The sequence below is a fragment of the Diceros bicornis genome, chromosome 13 (genome assembly GCF_020826845.1).
Source record: "Diceros bicornis minor isolate mBicDic1 chromosome 13, mDicBic1.mat.cur, whole genome shotgun sequence".
Classification (NCBI taxonomy): domain Eukaryota; kingdom Metazoa; phylum Chordata; class Mammalia; order Perissodactyla; family Rhinocerotidae; genus Diceros; species Diceros bicornis.
Window position 1 is genome coordinate 39,464,798 of NC_080752.1, and position 24,069 is coordinate 39,488,866.

At 55.7% G+C, this 24,069-nt stretch overlaps 1 protein-coding gene across 4 annotated transcripts in view; it reads left to right on the forward strand.

Annotated features, from left to right (window-relative positions):
• The window catches only part of EPHB2 (EPH receptor B2), a 183,304-nt gene that overhangs the window by 138,934 nt on the left and 20,301 nt on the right, over positions 1–24,069 (forward strand). For 3 of the 4 annotated variants that reach the window (XM_058553178.1, XM_058553180.1, XM_058553181.1), the window contains exons 4-6: positions 1,806–1,961; positions 3,112–3,447; positions 19,661–19,785. In XM_058553178.1, the coding sequence (XP_058409161.1) occupies positions 1,806–1,961; positions 3,112–3,447; positions 19,661–19,785 (617 nt within the window). Of the gene's footprint in view, positions 1–1,805; positions 1,962–3,111; positions 3,448–19,660; positions 19,792–24,069 lie in introns of all 4 variants that reach the window. The other variant, XM_058553182.1, reaches the window with a different exon arrangement.

The following is a 24,069-nucleotide window of genomic DNA, read 5'->3' on the forward strand; positions in this document are numbered from 1 at the left end:
TTCTGTGTTAGGCACAGGAGAAGCAGCTGTGAATCAGACACATCTCCAATCCTGGGGGAACCAAGAGCATGCCAGGAGACCCCTTGATGGATAATTATGGCAGGGGGTAAAGCACTGTCAACTCCAGTGAGGGAGCACCCAGGAGGGTGGGGTCTCTGAGAGTGGAGCTGGTTCAGGGGTTGGGGGGAGGGCAGTTTGCTAAGACTTGGAAGATAAGCTTGAACACTGGGGCTGGAAAAATGATTTAGGGAAATTTATGTTAGCCATTTACATATGAGGAAACGAATGCTCAGAGAGGTGGAGTTGCCTGCCAAAGGTGACACAGCATGCGGGCATGGAATGAGATCCAGGTGAGGGCCTCTGGCCTATGGACAGTTTAACCGTGTTTGATCTCGACGAGGGACTTGCCGGTTGCAAAGCTCTTCCCTGTCTTCCTCCTCACTTACCCCTTGTATGATTCCCCCCGAGGCACCGCAGCAGAGCTGGGATTATGAACCCCGTAAGCAGGAGAAACTGAAGCCAGGAAAGGGGCAGGGCCTAGACCCCAGGCCTCCTGATTCCCAGCCCAGCCAGGAGGAAGGGTAGGGTGGATTTGCACACAGGGCCACACAGGCGTAGTCACCTCCTGTAGAACCTAAGCCCATGCCCTGAGCTGTAGGGCCTGAACCCGAATCCTGAGCATCCCCCCAGAGCAGGGAAGATGGCCAAAGCCTCCGGGAGAGCCCAGATTGCTGCGTGCCCGCCCAGTGCAAACACTGCCCTCCTCAGGCTGTCCTTGGTACTGCAGGCCCCCTTTATCTCAATAAATTGATCCAACATCTCTAACAACAGCTGCTGTTGACTGGGCTCCTATACTGTGCAGGGCCTCATGCCATGTACCTTACATGCCCGTGCCAACGCTCACAATGGCCTGCAGAAATGGGCCTTAGACTCATAACTTTACAAATAAGGAAACTGAGTCTCAGAATGGTGAAGCCACTTCTCTAGGGCCACACAGCTAGTAAAAGGGCAAGCTGGGACTCAAACCCATGTCTGCTACTTCCAAAGCCAGCGTTCTTTCCTGCTGCACCACACTGCCTCTCTGCATGCCCTGCTCCGTGCTAGAACTTTTCTTCTGTAGTGTAATCATCTCAATCATCTGAGACTCAGGAATCTAGTTACGAGAGTCAGAGCCCAGCCAGGCGTTAGTGAGCAAGACTGGGCCGTGGGTGCTGACCTAGACCTCTCAAAGTCTCCAGCCCGAATCAGGGTTGAGCCTAGAAGCTGCGGCACTGCCAGGCTGGAGGAGGCAAGGAAGGGTTAATGAGGGCCCCAGCTGAACCCACAGACAGCTGCAGAGACAAGAAACCAGGTAGCCTGGAACCTTCTGGGCACAGCTAGGACTGCCTCCTTGGAGCCTGGAGATCCCAAGAGCTTCAGTAGATAGGTGTCCCAGCAATGAGGCTGTGGAGCCCCTCCATGAGGCTACATGGCCCCTCCGTGATGCTGTGTGGCCCCTCCATGATGCTGTGTGGCCCCTCCATGATGCTGTGTGGCCCCTCCATGATGCTGCGTGGTCCCTCTGTGAGACTGTGTGGCCCTCTGTGAGGCTGTGTGGCCCCTCCGTGAGGCTGCGTGGCCCCTCTGTGAGACTATGTGGCTCTCCGTGAGGCTGCGTGATGCTGCATGGCTCCTCCGTGGGGCTGCGTGGCCCCTCCATGGCGCTCCGTGGCCCCTCCAAGAGCCTGCATGGTCTTTCTGTGCCTTGTGGCCTCTCTGAGTCCTCACCCAGTTTCCCCAGTGACTCTCCCCGTCTTCTCTCCCAGGCTGCCCATCTGGAACCTTCAAGGCCAACCAAGGGGACGAGGCCTGCACCCACTGTCCCATCAACAGCAGGACCACTTCAGAAGGGGCCACCAACTGCGTCTGCCGCAACGGCTACTACAGGGCAGACCTGGACCCCCTGGACACGCCCTGCACAAGTACGTCCGGGGCCCCTTGAGGGCGACGCCTGACCGAGGCCCGAGTCCACCTGCGGAAACGCTCGGGGCGAGGGCTGGGCAGCTGTCCCGCTATCGCCAGCCTTTCCTGAGTGAGGAGCAGCCAGTTGCCTGGTGGGAGGGGAAATGGAAAACGGGTTGGAAAAGGACCATCCTGGGGTAGTCGTGCTGCCAACATGCAGATACCATGGAGCTGGCATCTGGCTCCTCACCCCCTTCTGCTAAGTCACATGGAGGGTAAAGTCAAGGCCTTGATTCACAAAGGGACAGAGAAAGGGAGGCTTGGCAGAAGAAGAGCCAACACAGGTGGCGTCTGTGGCAGAAAAGGCTGCCCAGTGTTGTAACCTGGCAGCAGCTGCCTGAATCACAGGCCAAGGTTCTCTAAGAAAGGGGTGACTGCAGGGCAGTGTTACAGCCCCTGTATCAGACAGGAATGGCATTCAGCTGCAAGGAGCAGAGAGCTGACCCCAGGGGCTTAAACTGTAAGGATTTATTCTCTCACATAATAGGAGCCCAAAGATAGGCAGTCCTGGATAGTGTGGTCAATCCATGATGTTCTCTGGGACCTGCCTCTTTCTTTCTGCTCTACCATCCATAGCATATGGTTTCTATCCTTCAGGTCACTTCATACTCCAACGTTGATGCTGACATTCCAGCCATCACACACATTCTAGGCAGCAGAAAGAAGGAAAGGGACAAAGGAATGTGCTATAGCTGTCTCTGTTTAAGAAAAAGTCTTAACCAACAATTTCTGCTGTATATCAGTGGCCAGCACTTAATCAGAGGAGCCTGAGGAATACCATCTTACAGCTGGACATATTGCCACCCTGAATAAAATTGGGCTCTGTTATAAGGAAGAAGGGGAAATAGATATTGTTGGGTATCCCCAACACAAAAGACAGTCCCTGGTCACAAACACGAGGAGTTTGGACTCTGGGGAGAAAGGTTTAAGCAGATGTGCAGCAGGATAAGAGTTATATTCTAGAAACATCTCTGGTGGATGGAGAGGAGAAAGAATTTGGAGGAGGCCTTTTGGGAGGCCTGGCTGGAGCCAGGGCAGTGGGCACACTGTGATCTCTTGGGGAACGCACCCCCCCAGCCCCTGCTGACCGACACCTCTGCCCCTCCCCAGCCATCCCCTCTGCACCCCAGGCCGTGATCTCCAGCGTCAACGAGACCTCGCTCATGCTCGAGTGGACCCCGCCCCGCGACTCGGGGGGCCGCGAGGATCTCGTCTACAACATCATCTGCAAGAGCTGCGGCTCGGGCCGGGGCGCCTGCACCCGCTGTGGGGACAACGTGCAGTACGCCCCCCGCCAGCTGGGCCTGACCGAGCCGCGCGTCTACGTCAGTGACCTGCTGGCCCACACCCAGTACACCTTCGAGATCCAGGCCGTGAACGGCGTCACCGACCAGAGCCCCTTCTCGCCTCAGTTCGCCTCCGTGAACATCACCACCAACCAGGCAGGTAAGCACTTCAGACGCAGGCTCCGGGCGGGGCCGGGCTGTGCCGTGCCAGACGGGGATCCCGCCAGGCCTCGTGGAAGAACCCTCACCTCTGTGCACTGGTTTCCTCCTTTCAGAGGCTGTTCTGGGATCCCATCACCTGGGAGCGCACGTGTCACCTCCGCATGCAGAGGTGTTGATAATCCCTGCTGTCACTTACTGAACGTGTGTTGTTGAAAGTAAAGGGAGCTGCTCTAACAAAAAGGCCCAGGGGTCGGGGGCTTAACCAACACAGAGACGCATTTCCCTCTCATGGAGGGGTCCAGGGGTGAGCAGTCCAGGTTGGTGGGGTAGCTCTGAGCCCCTTGGAGATTCGGGGACCCGGTTCCCTCATCTCATTGTCTCACCGCCCTCCGTGCTCCTCGTCTGCGTGGCGGAAGCCGAATCACAGGCAGGTCTGTGCTCCCGCCCGCAGGAAGGGAGAGCAGACCCAGGGCGCCCATGTGTTTTAAGCGAGGCAAGCGCAAGGGGCCCCCATCGCTCCTGTGCACGTTCCGCTGGGAAGATCTTGGTCTCGTGGCCTCACCGAGCACGAAGGAGGTTGGGAGACGTGGTCCCTCCCAGCCTAACGTAAATCTCCATCACAGTGTCGGGGGGAGACGTCAGTGGACATCCAGCAGTTTCCACAGGGGCCTCCTGGAACCTTCCGCCCACTCCATCTAACTCCAGCGAGACTCTCCCCTAAGCTCACCTTTAGTAATCCTGTCTGTGACCCCAGGTCTCCCTCCATCTTCCACCCTGCTTTCCTTCGCAGCAAAAAAGTTACCAGCAATGCAGTCTCACACCACCCCCTTCCCTCCTCAGTCCACTCCCCATAGCTTCCGGCCCTTCTCTCCACCGAGACCACTGTCCTCAGGGTCACCTGAGACCACTATGTGGCCAGGTGCAGGAGACACTTCCCAGCCTCATCCCCCAACCAAGAGCCACGTGAGATTTTCAAGGACCTTATGGTACCTGTGGGTTGAAGACACAGTGGTTGGCCCCTCAGTTATTCACTGTGAATGTGCCCCTCAGTTATTCACTCAACAACCCTTGCCAAGCCCCTGCTGTGAGTGTGGTCTGGCCCCTGTCCAAGGAAGAACCGAGAGAGGTCAGGCTCCACGAAAGAAAGTGAGGGGGCTCCTCAGCTTATCTTTCTGATGCTGAGTGGGACCCCCACAGTAAGCGCTCAGGGGATCCAGAGATGGAGATCCAGAAGACTTCCTATAGGAGGCAGGATTTGACCTGCAGTTTAAAGGACCAATAGAATTTCGAAGGGAGCGACAGAGAGAAATGGAATTTGAGAAGGGGGAAGGGCATGCACAAGGACATGGAAAGACAGGGGCCACCAGCTCCACCTGGTTGAGGGGTGCTTCCCACACATGACCTCACTGCATCCCCCTGGCCTCCCTGAGTTGGAGACATCCGTGTCCCCATTTTACAGATGATGCTTAGAGAAGTCGAGTCACAAAGCAGGAAAAGTAAGAGGCAGGATTAACTAGGTCTAATGAACTCCAGTGCTCGGGCAAAATCCAGGCTATGTCTAGGAACCCTGAGTGTGACCGTGGGTCTGACTGTGCGTGTGTGTGTGTATTTGTGAGAATGTGTGGGTGTGTCATTGTATGTGTTTGGGTGACCATGTGTTTGTGATTGCATGTGACTGTGGCCGTGTGGCTTCTTATTTGTACATGCATTCGTGAGCATGGCTGTGTCTGAATCTGAGGGGCATGCAGGGGGTGTGTTGAGCACAAGTTTGTGTGTCTGAATGTGGCTCTGCCTGTCTGTGCGTTTGTGTCTGAGAAGGAGTGCGGTTTTGTCTGTGACCATTTGTGGTGTTGCTGTGGCTGAGAGGGCATGCATGTGAGCACGTGTCTGCCCTTCGTGCAGGGCCATGGGTGGATTTAAGCCCCCTGAGGTTGGGGTCCAGATGGGGCTGACTCAAGGTGGGCAGTCTGAGAACCCTCAAAAGCCAGCAGCTGTTGGCAAAGACACCCCCAGATTATGAAGCCTCCGCTATGACAAAGCTGAGAGGTGGGGAAGCCTGGGCTTCCAAGGGGGGTGGAGGGGAGAAGCTAGAAATTCCCCAGAGCCCCTGGAGTTCTTTCCCTGGCTGTGGGGGCCTCCCCTGCGTCCATTTGGGAGCCTTGAGGATGAACTGCCTACTCAAGAAGCCTCAGCTCATTAGCAGCAAAGGGTGGAGTCTGGGCTCCTCGGATGGAAGCCTCCCGTCTGGAGCTGGAAGTTCCCAGAGAACAGAGATGGGGCAGAGTGGAAGTGAGGGGCTCCCAGAGAGGAGGGTACAGAGGGAGCCCTCAGGATTGAAGGTCAGAAGCAGTGAGAAAGAAGCACTGGGTTAGGAGCCGAGGACCTGAGTTTGAAGCCCAGTTTCGCCATCCATTTGCTGTGTGACCTTAGTGTATTGGTCAGTTATTGCTGCAATAATGCTGCATAACAAAACCACCCCCAAACTCAGTAGTTTCCAACACTAAGTATTTATTTTCTCGCTCACTAGTCTGTGGCTCAGCTAGGGTTTAGCTGATCTGCGCCAGGCTCTCTGTGCTGGGCAGGACTCCAGAATGTGGGTTGGATTCGGTCTGTTCCACATGTCTCCTCATTTTCCTTGGACCAGCAGCTGCCCAGGCTTACTGCTCTCATGGTGAATGGTGGGAGTGCAAGTGGCCAAGCTGTGCCACACGACACATACCTTTGCCTGTGGTGCAGTTGCTCCCAGTGAACGAGCCCCGCAGAGTTACTGGGCAGATGCTGTGGGTGCATAATCCTGTTACAGGAGAGGAAGAGCTGGGATAGTGGATGCAACCCATCACACGTGTGAAAACCACTCCTCCTCTGGGCCTCAGTTTCCCCAGCAAATTGTGCATTGGAACTAGAGGAGAGCTTTCTCAGAACACAGGTTCCCGGACGCCACCCACACCTGCTGAATCGGAACCCCAGGACTAAGCCCTGGGAATCTGCATTTCTAACAAGTGGCTTGAGTGTTTCTTACCATCAGACAAATTTGGGAAACTTAGGTCCAAGTGAGTCTACACCCCTGTCAGCCCTCAGAGCCCTGATATTTCTGGATCATAACGACCCTTTCCCCCTCCTCTTTGTTCCAAGCCCGTTGACAAGCCCCAGTCTCATAGATGCCTGGAGCAGCTGGGGGCGGTGCGGCCACACCGCACTCTCATCACGTCATCCCCCTTTGCAGATGAGGAAACAGAGGCCCAGAGAAGTGGAGTCATTTATGTAAAGTCCCACTACGGAGTGGCCTCAACTAAGATTTAAACCCAGGACTGTGGGACTCCAAGTCTACACTGGAGAAGACACAGTTCCTGCCATTGGGGATTCATGCCCTACTTGGGAAGATGAGCCACGGACAGAGTCTACTTATAAGATAGCACCAAGGAGGGGTCAGGAGGTGAGGGAGATCACAGGCAGGAGAGATCATTGCCTCCTGGAGAATGGGAGAAAGGCATGCCATGGAAGGCTTCCTGGGAGGGGAGGCATTTGAGCTTGGCTTTGAAGAATGGAGAGGCTTCTAACAAGCAGAGATGGAATCATGGAGGGAGGAAGGTGTCCCGGTGGAGGGAAGTACAGGAGCAGGCTGGAGGGAGAGTTCTCCTTTCTGTTCCTCCTAAGCACCAGGCTCCTCTGCCACAGGGTCTTTGCACATGCTGTTCCCTCTGCATGGAATGACTTTCCCCCTTCCTCTTCCTTCAGACCTTAGCTCATCTTCGTTGACCTTCCTGACTTGGTCACATGCCCCCATTTCGTTCCTGTCTGTCTCCCCCACCATCACCGCTCAGTGGCATATGAGGGGTCTGCTTTTCCTCACCACGGTTTTCCCAGAACCTAGACAGGGGCACACCCCAGTGAATGCTGGGTGAACATTTGCAGAAAGGTTCAGAGAAGCATGGAGTGAGGTGGGGTATGGAGAAGTACGATAAGGCTGGAGAACAAGGCTAGGGACTTGATTTCCAGACAAATGCATTCAGTGGTCGGTTTTAATCAGACCCTAAAATTCAATATATAAATATCTAGCTCATTGCCTTAAAAGGAAAAAGTATTTCTTTTGGGCTAGTGACTGGGCCTTGCTCGCAATCCCTTGGCATTGGCCGGGGCCAGAGCTGTCTTCTGACTTCATAAAGCCGTCACACCGCCTTCGAACTACACTCTGCCATCCCAGAACGCCTTTCCGCCCCATATTCGTGAGTCCTCTCGGGGGGCCCTGGAGGGAAGAAGCCGGGCTGAGCTGCGTGTCCCCACTTCAGCACGAGGAAACAGGCCTTGGGAGAGGTCACTCAGCTGGGAAGGGGCAGACCTGAGATTCAGTCTGGCTGTGCAGAGTCGGTGGCCTCGACACACAAACAAGACAACATTGAGAGGGACGGGACAGGGAGGGCGAGCCTCAGGGTGGGCATCAGAGGAGAGCCTCTCTGAGGAGGGGGCATTTCAGCTGAGATCCAAACGACAAGGCAGAGCCAGGCGTGCAGACCTGGGTGGGTGGGGGGGGACGTGTGCAGCATCCAGTGATGGGGGCTGGTCCTCAGGGTCACATCCAGTGCTCCTGGCTGCGCTCCAGGGCTGCTCCGGACACGACCTTAGCCAGAGTGAGCTCTGAGTGGCCGCTCCTCTGCCCGGTTTCCTGAGGTGGTGGGAAGAGGGGAGAAGGGTGTGGACTTTGGAATCAGGCAAGCAGACTTGGCTTTGAATCAAGCCTGCTGCTCACCGGCACATAGCCTCGGACAGGTCACTTAACCCGCGTCTGACCACGTCTTCCTCGCAGGGACCATCACTCCCGCCTTGGGGGCTGCTGTGAGGCTCTGAGCTCATGTCCTCAAGGTGCCTCGCAGGCTGCACTCAAAGAGAGGAGGTCACCCTGTCTTCACTCTCATCATCATAATAGCTCCCATTTATCCAGTACTGACCGTGTGCCGGACACCATGCCGAGTCCTTGACGCTGACTCTTCACAGCAGTGCTCGGAGGTGGGCCCTGTTATTCTCCCGTCTAGGTAAGGAAAGCGAGGCGTCGAGAGTTAAGCGACATGCCTGCAGTCGCCAGGCCATCAGGGGCAAAGCCTAAATAATTGTGTCACTGCAAACTTGGGCCCCTGTTGGCCGGACCCAAGCCTTCTGCAGAGGTGGGGCAGCTGTGCGCATGGGCCTGTCCACACAGCCTGGCTGGGCAAACACCTGGACTAAACGGCAGATTGACCCATCGGAAGCTTCCCTGGCATCACGTCCTAGTGGGTCGCGTGGGAGGAAGGCATCAGTGTTGGGCTTCACAGACTCTGCCCTCATCCAGCCCTTTCCAAGCCACGTGACCAGGCTGTCAAGGAAACTCACTTCTCCGAGCCTCAGTGTCCTTGCCCTTATAATGGGCATTTATCTGTCTTTTCAGCTCTGCCAGATGGTTGCGAGGTTAGCAATAATCTGGACGAGGCGCCCAGCCCCATACATGATGGCTAGACTTAAAGTGAAATCCGGTGTGTTCCTTTCCTATGACTGCTAAAATACCACCAACTTAGCAGCTTAGAACGACACAGTTCTTACCTTATGGTTCTGGAGGGCAGAAGTCCAGTCTGGATCTCACCAGGCTGGAATCAGGGTGTCGGCAGGGCTGTGTGCCTGGCTGATGGCTCTAAGGGACAGTCTGTTTCCTTGCTCCTTCAGGTGTTAGCAGAATTCCGTTCCATGTGGTTGTAGGAGTGAGGGCGCCGTGTCCTTGCTGACTGGCAGGTGGGAGCTGCCCTTCGCTCCCAGAGGCCTCTGTCCCGTCCCTGCACGTGGCCCCCTGCCTCTCCGAAGCAGCACTGGGGCGTCGAGTCCTCGTCACGCTCCAGCTCTCTGGTCTCTGACTCTCGGCTGGGAGATCTTCTTCTCTTTTAAGGACTTAAGTGATTAGATTGGGTCTACCTGGATAATCCAGGATAATCTCCCCATCTCCAAGGCCATAACCTTAATCACATCGGCAAAGTCCTTTTTGCCATGTAAGGTAACATATTCACAGATTCCAGGATTAGGACCTGGACATCTTTGGGGGCAATTATTCTGCCTATCCCAGAAGATAACAGCAGATCAGCACTGGCAGGGCCCTCGGAGTTCATCCTGTGCAGACACCTCCTTTTAGAGAGGAAAACTGAGGCTCAGAGAGGTCCCTAAGTGGCTGCCCAAGGTGACACAGTGGGTCCTTGCAGAGCCGGTCTCCAACAGCCTGGCCGGGCGTCCCAGCCGCTGTCCGTGACTCTGCTCCACATGGCTTTCTCGTGGAAAGACTTTCAACTTTCCAAAGCCCTGTCTGCCACCCGTGTGCTCTTCTGATCCTCCCGCCCTCCTGCAGAGCGGGCACACAGCAGCTCAGTCTCTAGAACTGGCACGAGCATGGACTCACCTACTTCTTTCGCTGGGGGCCGAGAGGATCAGAGAGAAATGGGCCAAAAGAGCCCCCGGTGAGGCCCGTGCCTGGGAAACGAAGAGAGAGGGAGAGGGCAGTCCTCTCCCGGGCCAAGCCCTTCACGCTCACCGTCCTCTTTGATCCTCCCAAGCCTTCTGCAGGGAAAGCACTGCCGGCCTCGAGTGTCGGTGAAGATCAGGTTTGGCTGCAGGTAACGGGGAAGATAACAGAGAGCCGCTGCCACGGTGATGCTGTTGAACAATCAACCACAAAACCGAAAGCAGGAAGCACTTACCTAGCTCAGGAGGTGCCGGGTGGGCTGGACGGGCTTGGCGGGGAGCATTCATGTTGCGCGCCGTCTGCCCCGGTCACTCGGCAGCTCTTGGGCTTCGGTGCCTGTTTGGGGCTGACTGCCGTCCGCTGGTCAGGGGTGGCCCAGGGTGGGGCAATTGGGCAACAACTCTGCTCCGTGTGTCTCGGCTTCCGGCAGGCTGGCCTGGGCGTGTTCTCGTGGCAACTACAGGGAACCAAGGCAGCCGGCAGATACATGCATGCAAGGGCTTTTTCAAGCCTCTGCTTATATCCCACTGGCCAGAGCAAGTCACATGGCCAAGCCCAGGGTCAGAGAGAGAAGGGGCTAAACAATTCTAGGGCAAATGGTGTAGATACAGGGAGGTGATTAATACAACCAGTCTACTATAGTGGCTTAGACAAAATGGAGGTTTATTTTTCTTATGTGTAAAGTATGTCAGAAGATAGGAGTTGGGGGAACTCCATGGAATCATCAGAGATCCAGGCTTCTCAGCGCACAGCTTCTTGTCCTTATGGGCCAAAATGGCTGCAAGAGCTCCAGCTATCACATCCGTGTCCCAGGCAACAGGATGGAAGAAGGCAAGTGAGAAGGGTAGGGCCCCTCCCTTTTAAGGAGACTTCCTAGAAGTCCCCCACAATACTTCAGGTTATATCTCATTGGCAAGCATATTGTCACGTGGCCACTTCTAGCTACCAGGGAGTTTGGGAAATGTCATCTTTTATTTGGGAACAATGTGCCTAGCTAAAAACCAGGATCTTGTTAATTTGAGAAAGAAAGGATATTTGGTAGGCAGTGAGCAGTGTCTGCCACATCCCATTTTACAGGCGAGGGCTCAGGGAGAGGTAACTTGCCTGAGGTCACACAGTCACCTGGACGGGACAGAGCTGGGATCTGAACCCTGAAGCCTGCCTCTTCTCCCCTCCACCACCACCACCAGCACCACCTCCACCACCACCCATCACCACCACCACCACCAGCACCACCACCAACCACCACCCATCACCACCACCACCACCAGCACCACCACCAACCACCACCCATCACCACCACCACCATCACCACCATCACAACCACCAGCACCATCACCATCACCACCACCACCATCACCACCCATCACCACCAGCACCACCAGCACCATCACCAGCACCACCAGTACCATCACCCATCACCACCACCGCCACCATCACCACCACCATCACCATCACCATCATCACTACTGCCACCACCACCACCATCGCCATCACCACCATCACCATCACCACCCATCACCACCAGCACCACCAGCACCATCACCAGCACCACCAGTACCATCACCCATCACCACCACCGCCACCATCACCACCACCGCCACCATCACCACCACCATCACCATCACCATCATCACTACTGCCACCACCACCACCATCACCATCACTACCACCACCATCACCACCATCACCATCATCACCATCACCCATCACCACCACCACCACCATCACCGTCACCGTCACCACCACCACCACCACCACCACCACCTCCATTCACGGCCCTTTGCTGAGCGCCTGGCTACTCATGAAGCTGTTTGAGAGTCTGAGCGGCCCAAACAGCTGTGACATCCCCTGATCCCATCTTCTGGGCCAAATCTCTTTTTTTTTTTTTTTTGCTGCAAAAAGCTTTATTGTTTCTGTTTGGCCCGCGGCTTGGGAGAGGGCTCCAGGGTGGTTAAAAAGCTACCTAGTGGCTGCAGGGAGAGGCTCAGGCGGAAGCTCTGACTACCAGGGGGCTGCTGACTACCGAGGGGCCTCTCAAAGGCTGCTGGACTCCGGAGGCTCCTAGTCATGTTTGTAGCCCAAGTCTTATGCTGAGCCCTTCACATGCTGGTCTGCATTTAGCCTCCCAACATCCCTGCCATTGTCCCCATTCTACAGAGGAAAAACTGAGGCAGGGAGTGGGGAGGTAGGTTGCCTGGGCTCGAGGCTCTGACTCTCTGCACCTTGCTGGTCCAGGTGCTGGGGGAGGACTGGGTCCCACCGGCGGCCACAGGGAAGATCGGGGTGGTGCAGCAGCCCCCGAGGGAGTGGGCGACTGGGTGTCTCCACAGCACAAGCCCAGGGCCTGGCCTCGGCCCACTGGAATCCTGCTGTGGACGGGGCACGGGGAGCAAACCCCAGCTCGGGCTTCAGAGTCAGGCAGGCCTGGGTCCTGATGCCCCGCCGCCTGCCAGCTCAGCACCCTGGACAGGAGACCTGATCCGACTCCCACTTCCCTCCTCCGTCAGATAGCGGCGAGGACCCCTGCCCCCTCGAGCGTGTGCATGCGGTAGGGCTGCGGAATCCACGCGGAGTCGAGGGGAGAAGGAAGGAGCGGGTGAACAGCCAACTGCTGCCTAGAGAGGAACTTTCTCAGGTTCAAGAAAAAAATAATCACATCCCCTGGACCCCGTTTTGTTTGGTTTTGTTTTTTTCCCAAAATATGTTCCACAGATCACCAGTTCCAAAAGACATTAATAACTATGATGTGAAAAAAGCGTTCTGAGGCCAAATGAGACTGAGGCTGCCGGCTTAAACCAGGGTACCTGGGCTTCTCCCGTGCAGGACTTCTCAGAGCCTTGAAGAAGGGGCTGGCTGTGCAGTGTGGGTCTCACAAGCAGGGGTCTAGGACTCTGTGCTTCTCAACATTGCTTGGCCACAGGACACCTTTTCTTCATAGAAAAGTGTCACCCTCGCACCAGTTCTTGGCTCTTCCTTCTTCTGTCCCACACCACGCTCTGAGAGTCTTGGTCCAATCAGAAAGAAACAAAGACCCGTTTTCTGGAAGAGTTTTATCTGCGGAAAGTCTGTTGTGAGAGTTATGATCGGGTCACCTGGAATTGCAGCCAGATCATCGAGAGTTAAATGCATTGTTACAGGTTTAAGAGACGAATGCTGAAAAGGGCTGTCCCATCAGCCAGAAATTCTAGGAGACCTGCTGCAGGTAAATGTTCCTCTACAGACCTGGAGAACACGAGCACGATAACCAGCAGTTGTTGTAGGCTGGCTGGTCGGTAAGAGGCCCCACGTCACAAGAGGCATCGGGTCAGATCCCAGGTGGACACGGGGTCTGAGGAAGAGGGAGTTGTTAGTGACTGTCATACAAGCCAGCTGCCTTCTCCTGGCTACTTCCTGAGGCCATTGCTCCAGGGTCCAGCCCCTGCGGTCAGTGGACTCAGCCAGGTTCCTGAAGGGGCTAGAAAAAGTGAGAGCCTGCCTTCCTTCCCCCCTTCCTTCCTTCTTTCCTCCAGTGAATATCCACCAAGTGCCTACTCTGAGCCACACACTGTTCCAGCACTAGGGATAAAGGATTGAATAAGAGAGACAAGGTCCCTGCCCTCAGAGAGTGATAGGGCTATAAAGAAAAGAGGGCGTGGGGTGGTGAGTGACTGGAGGGGGTGGTGGTCAGGGAGGGCCTCTCTGAGGAGGTGGCCGCTTAGCGGAGACCTGAATGAAGAGGAGGAGCTGGCCATGGAAGCCCTGGGGGAAGAGGTTTCCAGGCAGAAACACCGTGAGGCCCTGAGAAAGGACCAACCTCAGCGTGATTGGGAACAGAAAGGCGGCCAGCGTGGGTGGCGCTTGGGAGCGAGGGGGCGAGTGGAGGGAGGTGGCCTTGCAGCCTGTGGAGCGTCTGGGTCTTATTCCTGGTGCAGCAGGGAGCCACGGAGGGCTGTCCGTGGGAGTGAAGATGTCAGGGAGGCCGCGGGGTCGGCGAGTCTGGGGCTTGGGGTGGGGTCCCAGGCTGCCCAGTGCCCGGCGACTTCTCCCCACTCCCTCTAAGCCCGTGGGGTCTTCTGACTGGTGGGAGGATGAAGGCAGAGTGGAGGGGTCTCCTGGCTTCCTTCCTGTCAAAGGATGCTGTTCCAGAGGGCCCTCAGAGACCACCTCATTCAACCCCTGCGTGCCCTCAGGGGGAAACAGGGGCGCTCACAGGGAAGACTCCTTCCCCAGTCTCAGCTCATGAAGGGACTGGCCGCTCCCCCGGGGCTCCCTGGGGGCAGCAGGGCCCCTGACCACCTGCTCCAGCCAAGCAGGCCCCGCCTGGCCGGCCTCCCCCTCCCCTCTCGGCCACAAGCCTCTTTTGTGCCTGCTCCCTGGGGCTCCATCTCCTCGCAGGGGTCACGGGGCACTGCTGACCCCGTCCCTGCCGGCGTGCCCGGCTGGTAATTGAAAATACCAGGATTCCCTGAAGACCGACTTTCAGGGAAACCTGACACCCCAGGGTGGGCGGCGGGCGGCAGGAGCGATGGGAGAAGATCCAGCTGTTCCCTTTCCTCCGCCGTTAATCCCCCGGATTCCAGGAGAAAGGCCAGCCCTGCTTTGCCCCCACCGGCCCGCCTTGATCATCTTCCCAGCAAATGCCGCCTCCTTGCCACGCCCGGGGTTACGGGGCTTATGGGATCAGATCCCGGTTAGCTGCTGTAACCCAAGCCTGCCAGCTAAGCCCACCAAGCCCAGACCCCCAGGGCCGTGTGGACCTGCCTCCACCAACAGCTGAGCTCCTGGAGCTGGGTGGGCAGGGCGGGTAGGGGCTGAGGTGAGTCAGCTGAGCGGGGTGGAGTGAGCTTTGCAGCCACAGGATGGGAGCTGGACCAGGGTGTCCTCAGAGGCCCTTGGAGGTCCACTGGTTTCCAGACCTCCGTGGTCAGCCTGCCTCAGCCGCAGCCAGAGGAGGGGAAAGGATGTGTTGGACCTGGGCCAGCCTGGGTTCAAAACCCAGCTCTTGCCTGCTAACTGTGTGACTTTGGGCAAGTTACTCTTCATACCTCAGTGCCTCCATTGCTCATCTGTAAAATGGGTGTAATAATAACACCAGCCTCCGAGGGTTGATATGAGATTAAGTGAGTTAACTGATGTAAAGCATTTGGAAAAGTGCCTGGCACAGAGTGAACAAGGGAGTGTTAGCTGTTAGCTGTGGGGCCTTCCCTTTTTTTAATTTGCTGGGCATCACTGGGCATACAGGGGTTGTCAAGATGACAAGCCTGTGTTTTAATTGAGGAGCAGGTTGCCACCCCTACTGCAGTCCTTCTGTGGCTCCCCAGTACCTTCAGGGCAGGGCAAGCTCCTAGCGGGCAGGAGCTCCGGCCCCCACCTGCCTCGGCAGCCTCATCCCTGCGCCTCTCTTGGAACCACTTGTACCACTGCTTCAAGACTCTGTGAGCCTGAGGGCCCCGGGGGAATCGTTTGGCTTGGGCAGATGAGAGGGGCGGTCTCGGGCAGCAGCCAGGCTGTGAGACGCTGCATGGTGGGTGGAAAATATACCAGACCAGGACTCAGCTGGTCTGGGCTCTAGTCCCAGCCCTACCTGTACCTGCCGGGTGACCTTGGGCAAGTCACTTCCTTCTCTGGCCCTGAATCCACGACTCCTCAGAGTGTGGTCCACAGGCCGGCAGCATCAGCATCAGCTGGGAGCTTGTTAGAACTGCAGATCTCAGGCCCCACCCAGACCTGTTGATTCAGAATCTCTGGGGGGTGGCGCCCAGCAGCATGAGTTTTAACAAAGTCTCCTGGTTATCTCCTTATGCCCCTCAAGTCTGAAAAGTGCAGTGATCTATAGGGACACATTCTGCCATTTGTCTTCATTGGGAGGTGAAATCGCAGGGAAAGATGTGAGGGAAGCAGCACTGCCCCTTCCCGGGCGGCCTGGATGACCTTGGCCGAGTCCTGAAATGGGGGCTTGGACCCGAAGCTCCAGCCTGGAGTGGGCACTCACTGGGCTGGAACAAACATGCCTTCTCCCGTGAGACCGGAGCCCCTGGAAGGCAGGGACCCTGCAAGGTTCCTCTCTTGGGCCCCAGCACCCGGCATCATGCTGGCATCGTAGCAACTCTGAATTGAAATATTTTTTTTCCAGCTTTATTGAGATATTGGCAAATAACATATGTAAGGTTAAGGTCTACAGCGTGATGTTTTGATACACGTACATATTGCAAAACGGTTATAACAATAAGGTTAGTTAACACCTCCATCCCCTCATAAGTACCGTTTCTTGTGTGTGATGATAACATTTAAGATCTACTCTCTGAACAACTTTCAAGTATATGGTACAGTATCGTTAATTATAGTCACCTTGCTGAACATTAGATCCCCAGAACTTGTTCATCCTATAGCTGGGAGTTTCTACCCTCTGACCAGCATCTCCCCATTTCCCCCACCCCCAGCCCCTGGCACTTAATTCTCGTTGTTAAGAATTGAAAGATTCTTAATAATATCTCCCTCCTGCTGCTGCCAGGCACCGCGATCAAACCTTTACGTGCATTTCTTCTTTTATACTCATGGCATCCTTGCCAGGTAAGAGTCCCCATTTGACAGGTGTGGAAACTGAGGCTCAGAGAGGTTAAGAGAACTTGCTCAAGGGCACAACATTAGAGAGTGGAAGAGTGGGGAGTTGCAGGCAGGTCTGCCTGATTCTGCCCTCTGGGCTCCCAGCCACTAGGCTAGACTGCCGTCCACTGTCTTGCTACAGACCCTGGAGCGGGTTACTGAACAGCTCCAAGCCTCATTTTCCCTGTCTGTAGACTGGGATGTTAATAGCCCCAGCTCACGGGGCAGTTGTGAGAATTCTGTTACGCCTGTGTTAACAGATGCAGAGAGCCTGGAGCCGTGCTTGGCACAGATCAGGGCTCAATAGGGGCAGGTTAGTGGCTTTGTCACTGTCATCGTTGTTGTCATCTTGTTATGCACATACACATGACTTTGTGGAGCGTGAGAACCGTGGCTTCCTGCTGCCAGGCACCTGGTGAGACTGTGTTGCTTTGTCCCACCACTTACTACCTGTGAGCCTCGGGGAAGGCACTTTACCCCGATTCTCAGCTTCCCCATCTGCAGAATGGTCCCAAGGATGTCTGCCTCACCGGTTGTGCGTAAGAAATGGGTTAATGCATATCAAGGACATAGGACGGTGCCCAGCATGTACGAGGTGCTCCATGAACAGTGGTTAGTTATAGTCACCCGCCTTCGGACTGGGTCCTCTCGAGACCCTGAGAGGGAACTGGGAAGATGGAGTCTCCCTGTTTGACTATGCAGGAAACTGCAGGGAGCTGGGTCCCTGCTCCTCCCAAGAGGCTGCTGCCCTGGCAGGGCAAGGAGCCGGGCTGAGGGCCAGGCAGCCCTCCCTCAGGGTGCAGAGGAGCAGGGGCTCGTCAGGGACGCCTGGACCAGGGTCCAGGTCCTTCTTGCAGGGTCACCACCCGTCTAGGGTGTCTTAGGCCAATTTTCCATGACTCCTTGGAGTGCTGGAGTGAAGCCCGGACCTACTCAGGCCCATGCTGTTCCCTGGGCTGACCCAGCTCCAGGCCTAGGGCCGCACAGGAAGGGCAGGCAGGGGGTGTTTGAGCTGCAAGATCTCAGAGATCTTCCAGCCAGGCCCATGGTGCAGAGGAGGAAGCCACGTCCAGAGAGGGCATCAGCTTGCCTAAGATCACACAGCCAGTGAGCAGCAGGCCAGAGAGCAGAGCCTGGGTCTTCTGACCAACAGACTGTTCCCTCCACCCTGAGGACGATGGGACAGGAACAGGTGAGTCCTCGCCAAGCTTCAAGCCCCCCTGAGCTCCTGTGGGTCCCTGGTCCATGCCCATGTCCATATGGCAAAGCCCCTGTGAAGCAGGATTTGGTGGGGAGAAGGGTCGGCCTTAGCCTTTGGCACCCCTGTGCTGGCTGAGACGGGACACCTGCTTGTCACAGACCTGCCCAGGGGCCAAGAGAGACTGCAGGAGATGCTCCCTTCATGCTGGTGAGTCCTCAGCCCTTCCTGGGACCATGAAAACCTTGGCCCAGAGAGGCGAGGGGGCTCCCCGAGTCACGCCGTAGGAAGGGACCAAGTTTCGAGTCCACCCCTGACTGATGAGACCAACTCATGGAACCATCACTGCCCTGGAGAGCAGCAGACCTGGGTTCAAGTTCCAGCTCCTCCCCACTGTCGGGCTGTGTGATCTCAGGAAGCCCCCTGCCCCTCTGAGCCTCGGTGTCTTCACCTGTCAGTGGAGCTGATACTGCCCCCTCACTGACAGTCAGCTCAGGAAACACATGTGTAAAGGGCCCAGGGCCGTGGCTGACACATAGTAGGTGCTTTGCACAGATTTGTTCCATTTGAGAAGAAGGCAAAAAACACAGGCCGGGGTGCATTATGAAATCGAATCACAGAAAGGGCTCCATGCCATGAACTCGCTGCGTGATCTTGGGCAGCTCACAACCCCTCTCTGGTCCTCAGTTTCTGCATCTGTAAAATGAGGGAATGGGACTAAATTATTTCTAAGAGTCCTTCTAGCACTAACCACAGCCTCCCCTGACTTCTTGTCTCCATCTCACCACCCTCCATGAGGGCTCTAGCAATGGGGGCCGGGGGGGAGGGATTGATTGATTTTATTGAGGTGAAATTCACATAATGTACAGTTACCCATTTTAACATGTAAATTCAGTGGCATTTTGTACATTCACACTGTTGTGCAATTACAACCTCTATCTAGTGCCGAAACATTTTCATCACCCCGGAAGAAAACCCCATACCCGACATTCTCCGGTCCCCCTCCCCGCGCCCCGGCAACCACCAATCTGCTTGCTGTCTCCATCGATGTGCTTATTCTGACTATCCCGTATAAATGGGACCATACAGTAGGTGACCTTTTGTGTCCGTCCTTCACTTAGCATATTTTTGAGGTCCATCCACATTGTAGCGTACGTCAGTCAGTTCTTCATTCTTTTTTATGGCTAAATAATATTCTATTGTATGTGTATACACAATTCGTTTATCCATTCATCTGCTGATGGACCGTTGGTTGTTCCCATGTTCTGGCTGTTGTGAATAGTGTGGCTATAAACATTCGTGTACAAGAATTTCTTTGAGTACCTGTTTTCAGTTCTTTGGGGCATATAATTAGCAGTAGAATTGCTGGGTCATACGGTATTCATGTTTAACTTTTGAAGGAAGCACCAAACTGTTTTCCATAGTCGCTGTGGAGTTATTTTTATATATTTTTGGGGGGGAGGAGTGTGTTTTATTCACTGCTGAATCCCCCGGCACATAGTAGGCACTCAGGGCAAATTTGTTGAAGGAATGAATGAATCTCCCACCTTCTCTGCTTCCCTCTCCCAGAGCCCCATCACCATGGCTAGGGTCTGTATGCGCCCTGGTCCAGGACACTGCAAGCTCCCAGAGAAAATGAACGACATGTCACGCAGCCCCCTCGGGGCCAGGCAGGAGAAGGAGCCCAGTGCATCTCTCTTGACTCCAGGTGGCCTGAGCTTCCCCAGGGATGGCCGGAGCTATCAGTGTCAGTAACCTGCAGGTGCCCCGTGAGAACACCTATGGCCCTGCACGAGTCCCTCCGCACCCTGTTGGCTTCCCAGCCTGGCTGTGTGGCCTGAGCCAGATGCCTTGCCCTCTCTGGTCCCACAGCTCTCTGTCTGGGCACCTCTGAGGTTGGGCCAGAAGCTGCACCCTCTCGTGCCCGCCCCGACCCCTGACCTCTGACCTCTCTTCCAGCTCCATCGGCCGTGTCCATCATGCACCAGGTGAGCCGCACCGTGGACAGCATCACCCTGTCGTGGTCCCAGCCCGACCAGCCCAACGGCGTCATCCTGGACTATGAGCTGCAGTACTATGAGAAGGTACTTGTGCTCCCGGGCACTCTCCCCGCCCCTAACTCCCTGAGGGCCCCCTCCCAGGCTGGGTCCTGGGCCTCCACCATCCTGCAAGACGAGATGGGCTGGTGGAGCAGAAAGAACCCTGGCCTCGGGGTCAGGCTGCCTGGCTCGCTTTCCAGCTCCGCTCCTCCCTGGCTGTGAGACCTCAGGCAGGTGTCTTGACCTCTCTGAGCCTTGCTTTTCTGGTCTGGGGGATCAGACCAGCAATCAATAAAATGCAGTGGTCACAGCCCTTTCCCTACCAAGACTCCCTTCGTCTTGACTTCAATGGGTCTGATGTTCTGAAAAAACAGGTTTTCCAAAAAGCTGCATTTATTGAGTAATAATTACTTATTCTTGCATTCCAAAGCAGAGATTTGAAACTCCTCAGAGAGCTTCTGTGCAGGGTGAGATAGCGGAGCTTCCTCCCCGCGTGGCTCTGATTCCAGCTACAACACTTGTTTTTTGTCTGCCTGGGTGCCCTTTGTGTGGGGAGACAGTGATTTCTCTTTGAGCTTTTAAATCAGACCTTTATTCCTGCGTTCAGGGACCTCTAGGACCCAGGGGCCCAGGGTTGGAAGCCACTGGTGTAGTAGAAGGAGCACTGGAGTAGGAGTCAGAAAACCCAGCTCCATCCATAACCAGCTGTGTAACCTTGGCAGGCATCTTTCTCTCTGTGCCTCAGTTTCCTCCTGTATCATCAGGTGGGAGTGAGAGCAGCTCTTTCGCATGGGGACTGTGGGGGTTACGGGGGAAAGGCAGGAACTGTGCCCTGCACAGGGCCCGGCCCTCAGACACCTCCTGCCTCTGCCCTGCCTGCTGTGCGGTGGATGAGGGCCCCCCAGTGTAAGGCCAGGTGAGCTCGGCTCACCTGAATGTGGGGCCTGCACAGAACAGGGACCGAGGGTGGACAGAGAAACTGGCCATCAGGGGCCCGGGAAACTCTCTCTTTTGACTGATGACTTTTATTACCTGCTCCCTGAGACACCAAACAGCCACAGAGGCTGCAAAGGCTCCTGGGAAAGGTGTCACAGGGCTCCCATTCAGACTAAGGTGTAAATGACTATAGGAGGTGCTTTAGTTGAGCAAAATAGAAGGACAAGCTGTCTCTAATGACTGAGAAGAAGAGACATGGAGACAGTTCCAGCCAGCCCTGCTGGAGCCCCGCCTTCTGAGGCCCAGCCCGGACCTTCCACCCTATTAACTGCTGGATCAGCCAACTCTGGAGGGTCTTGGGCTCGTCAAACACCCATCCAGCCCCCCCCAGCTGGTTTATGGTTGTTTGCCCCCTTGCTCATCCCCTCCTCTAGGCAGCACATTCCAAGAGGCCAGGGACCACATCTGTCCTGTTCACCACCCTCTCCTTGGCGCCCTGGGCCTGGCACCAAGGAGACACTTGATAAATGTTGGTTGAATGAATAAGGGAATGAATCCCTTCCCATGGCCTCTTCCTCGAGGGTGGAGGCCTTGCCTTATCTCTGCTGTGTCCCCAGCCTGGCACACAGTAGGCGCTCAAGCGGTGTTGTTGCATGACCTGAGCTGAGAATGACGTAAGGGAAGCAGTTCCACCCCTCACTGGGCCCCAGAGGGCCCTGAAGGAGCCGGGCACGGACATCCCCAAGGGCCGGACCAGCTGCCCACAGGCCTGCAGGAGCCAGCATTTCCACACCTTCTGGCGGCGACAGCTTAGAACTCAGAATTCAAAAAGGAAAAAAAAAACCTAATTAAGAAGCTTTATCATTAAATGAAACTGAAAGTGTTTGTCCCCAAAGACAGGAGCGGAAATGAGGAATCCCAGTGCAGTGCTGCCTACGACCCATTTCCTACCGAGACGGGAGGGGCTGGGGAGGCTGACGGAGGTGTGAATGGGGGCAGCTCTGCCCTACTTTCTGCCGCTGCCCAGGCCCCCGCCAGGGGTGGCAGGACCAGCAGGCAGCTTCCATCTGCTCACATGTCGTGAGCGCTCACTGCGTGCTAAGCACATCACCTCCTTCATCCCATCCATCCTCACAGCAGTGCTGTTCACCCCATTGGACAGGAGGGGAAACTGAGGCACAGAGCAGTTTGCGTAACTTGTCCGAGAGTACCCAGCCGCTAAGGGGCAGAGCAAGGATTTGGACCTGCACTCTCGCTCTTCTCCTGGCTCTCCCACCTCCCGGTTTTCTCCCAGGGATGCTTCTGGGATGACCATTAGGAGGTAGACAGGACCTGCCTCCGATGGAGGGTTTTAGGCACAAATGGTGAGAGGGGGGCAGGCCCGAGGTACAGCTGTGAGGAGACGTGGCCCCACTTCTGTCAGCCCCTCCTCCAGGCTTGGGGTGCAGAGAGAGGCAGCTTGGCGCCTGCCAACGGGAGATGGACACTGGTTCATTCAACAGTCACTGTCACTAACTCTGGGCTGGGCCCTGAGCTGGGTGCCGGGAATACTGAGGATAACCAGACAGGCCCAGAGGCCTTGGGAACTCCACAGTCCAGGAAAAAGACAGGTTCAGAGACAGATAGCCATTCGACAAGATGGGATACAAGCCACAGAAGGGCCCGCAAAGACCCCATGGGGGCACCAACGAGGGGCCCTATAATCCTGGCATGGGTGAGAGGAAGCCTTCATTCGGGTGACATTTGAGCTAAGCCTTGAAAGATGCTGGTTCACCAGAGAGACAAGTGATGAGAGCCAGTGACAAGAACAACATGTGTAAAGGCCCTGGGGCGGGAATGTGCTGGCTGCATTCAGGGAACAAAGAAGGCATGTGTGGCAGGAGCAACATGAACAAGGGAGAGATCAGAAGGGGAGGAGTTTGGAGAGGGAGGCAGGGCCAGGTTTGGTGGGCCCTCCAGGCCTTTGGAGTCTGGATTCAATTTAAAGTATGATAGGAAGCCCTCAGAAGGTTCTGGAATGATGTGATCTGACTCAGATTACTTTTTAAAGATTCCTGTAGCTTGCTACGTGGAGAATAGTCTGCAAAGGGGTCCCAGAGACACAGGTAGACCCTGTACAGGGCTATCATGGGACACGGAGTGAGAAATGAGGGTGGCAGCAGAGAGGGTGAGAAGCTGACAGATTCAGACAACATTTTGAAGCTCGGGGGACCGGGGAAGTGTGAAGGATGCCTCCCGGGGATGGTGGTGCCTTTTCCTGGGGCAGATGTGGGTGTGTGATTTGCAGGTGTAGGTGTGGTGCTCGCCGGGGGTGGGGAAGTGTAACCGAGAACAGACAGGAGAGTGTGCAGAGGAAAAACTGAGGTGGAAGGAGAGAATCCAGAGAATGGCAAGATTCGAGGAGAGAAAGAAAAAGGAGTTGATGACAGTGTCGGAGGAGATGCCAGCAGAGGGGTAGGAGCAGAACCAGGAGCAGTTTCTGTCCCTGACTTCTCAGGCAAGGCTGTGACATCCCAGCCGCCACCTCTACCTTCCTGAGTCAGCCCCGCCAACTGGGAGGGACAGCCAGGCTGGGGTGGTGGGATTTATTTCTGACAAGTCTACAGCCAGCTCTGACCTAATGCTGCGGAATCCTCCTGGTGCCTGCGATTGATTTCTCTAATGAATGCCCCAGACCTTCCCAGGTAGGGAAGTTAGATGCTGCGGCCCCACCCCCACCGTCTTCCCCATTCCTCCTTCCTTCTTTAGAAAGGGCTCTTTGGGAGCGGGCTCTCGTGTGGCCTCTCCCCAGCTCCAGTGAGATTCCCCAGCCTGCCCGGAGCGCGGAGCTGACAGCCACTTTGCTCGAAGGCTCCTGGATGCTGCTGACGCATGGTGTTAGCCGGACCAGGGCTGGCCGTCTCCGTCAGTTCTGGCGTCCCCGGGAGAAGTGGCCTCCTTTGGCAGCCGCCCCAAGGCACACAAGTTCATGCTCCCTTCGGCTCCCCAAGAGCTCAAGGAGAGGTGTCATCTGTGAAGCCATCTACGGCAGATGGGCCCTTGTAGACCACATCGATTTATGTGTTTATTCAACAGAAATGTCTACTTGGCAGAAGCGAAGGGGAAGGACATTCCAGGGGGAGGGAGCAAAGGCTAGGGGAGGAGGGGTGAACTCTGAAAGTCCAGGCTGCACTCGGGTGGTTGCCCCGTGTACGTGGAGCAGCATCTACATGGAGAGGGTTGTGCCCTCATTCATTCACTTTTGCATTCCTTCACCCGTTTAGTGAACGCTGGGAAGGCTTGCTCTATCCTGGTGTCGATGACAACGATGATGGTGACAGCCAACATTAAGTCCTGACGTGTTAGAGACTAGGCTAACGCTGTGCCATTTTTTCCTGTTGAATCTCCACAACC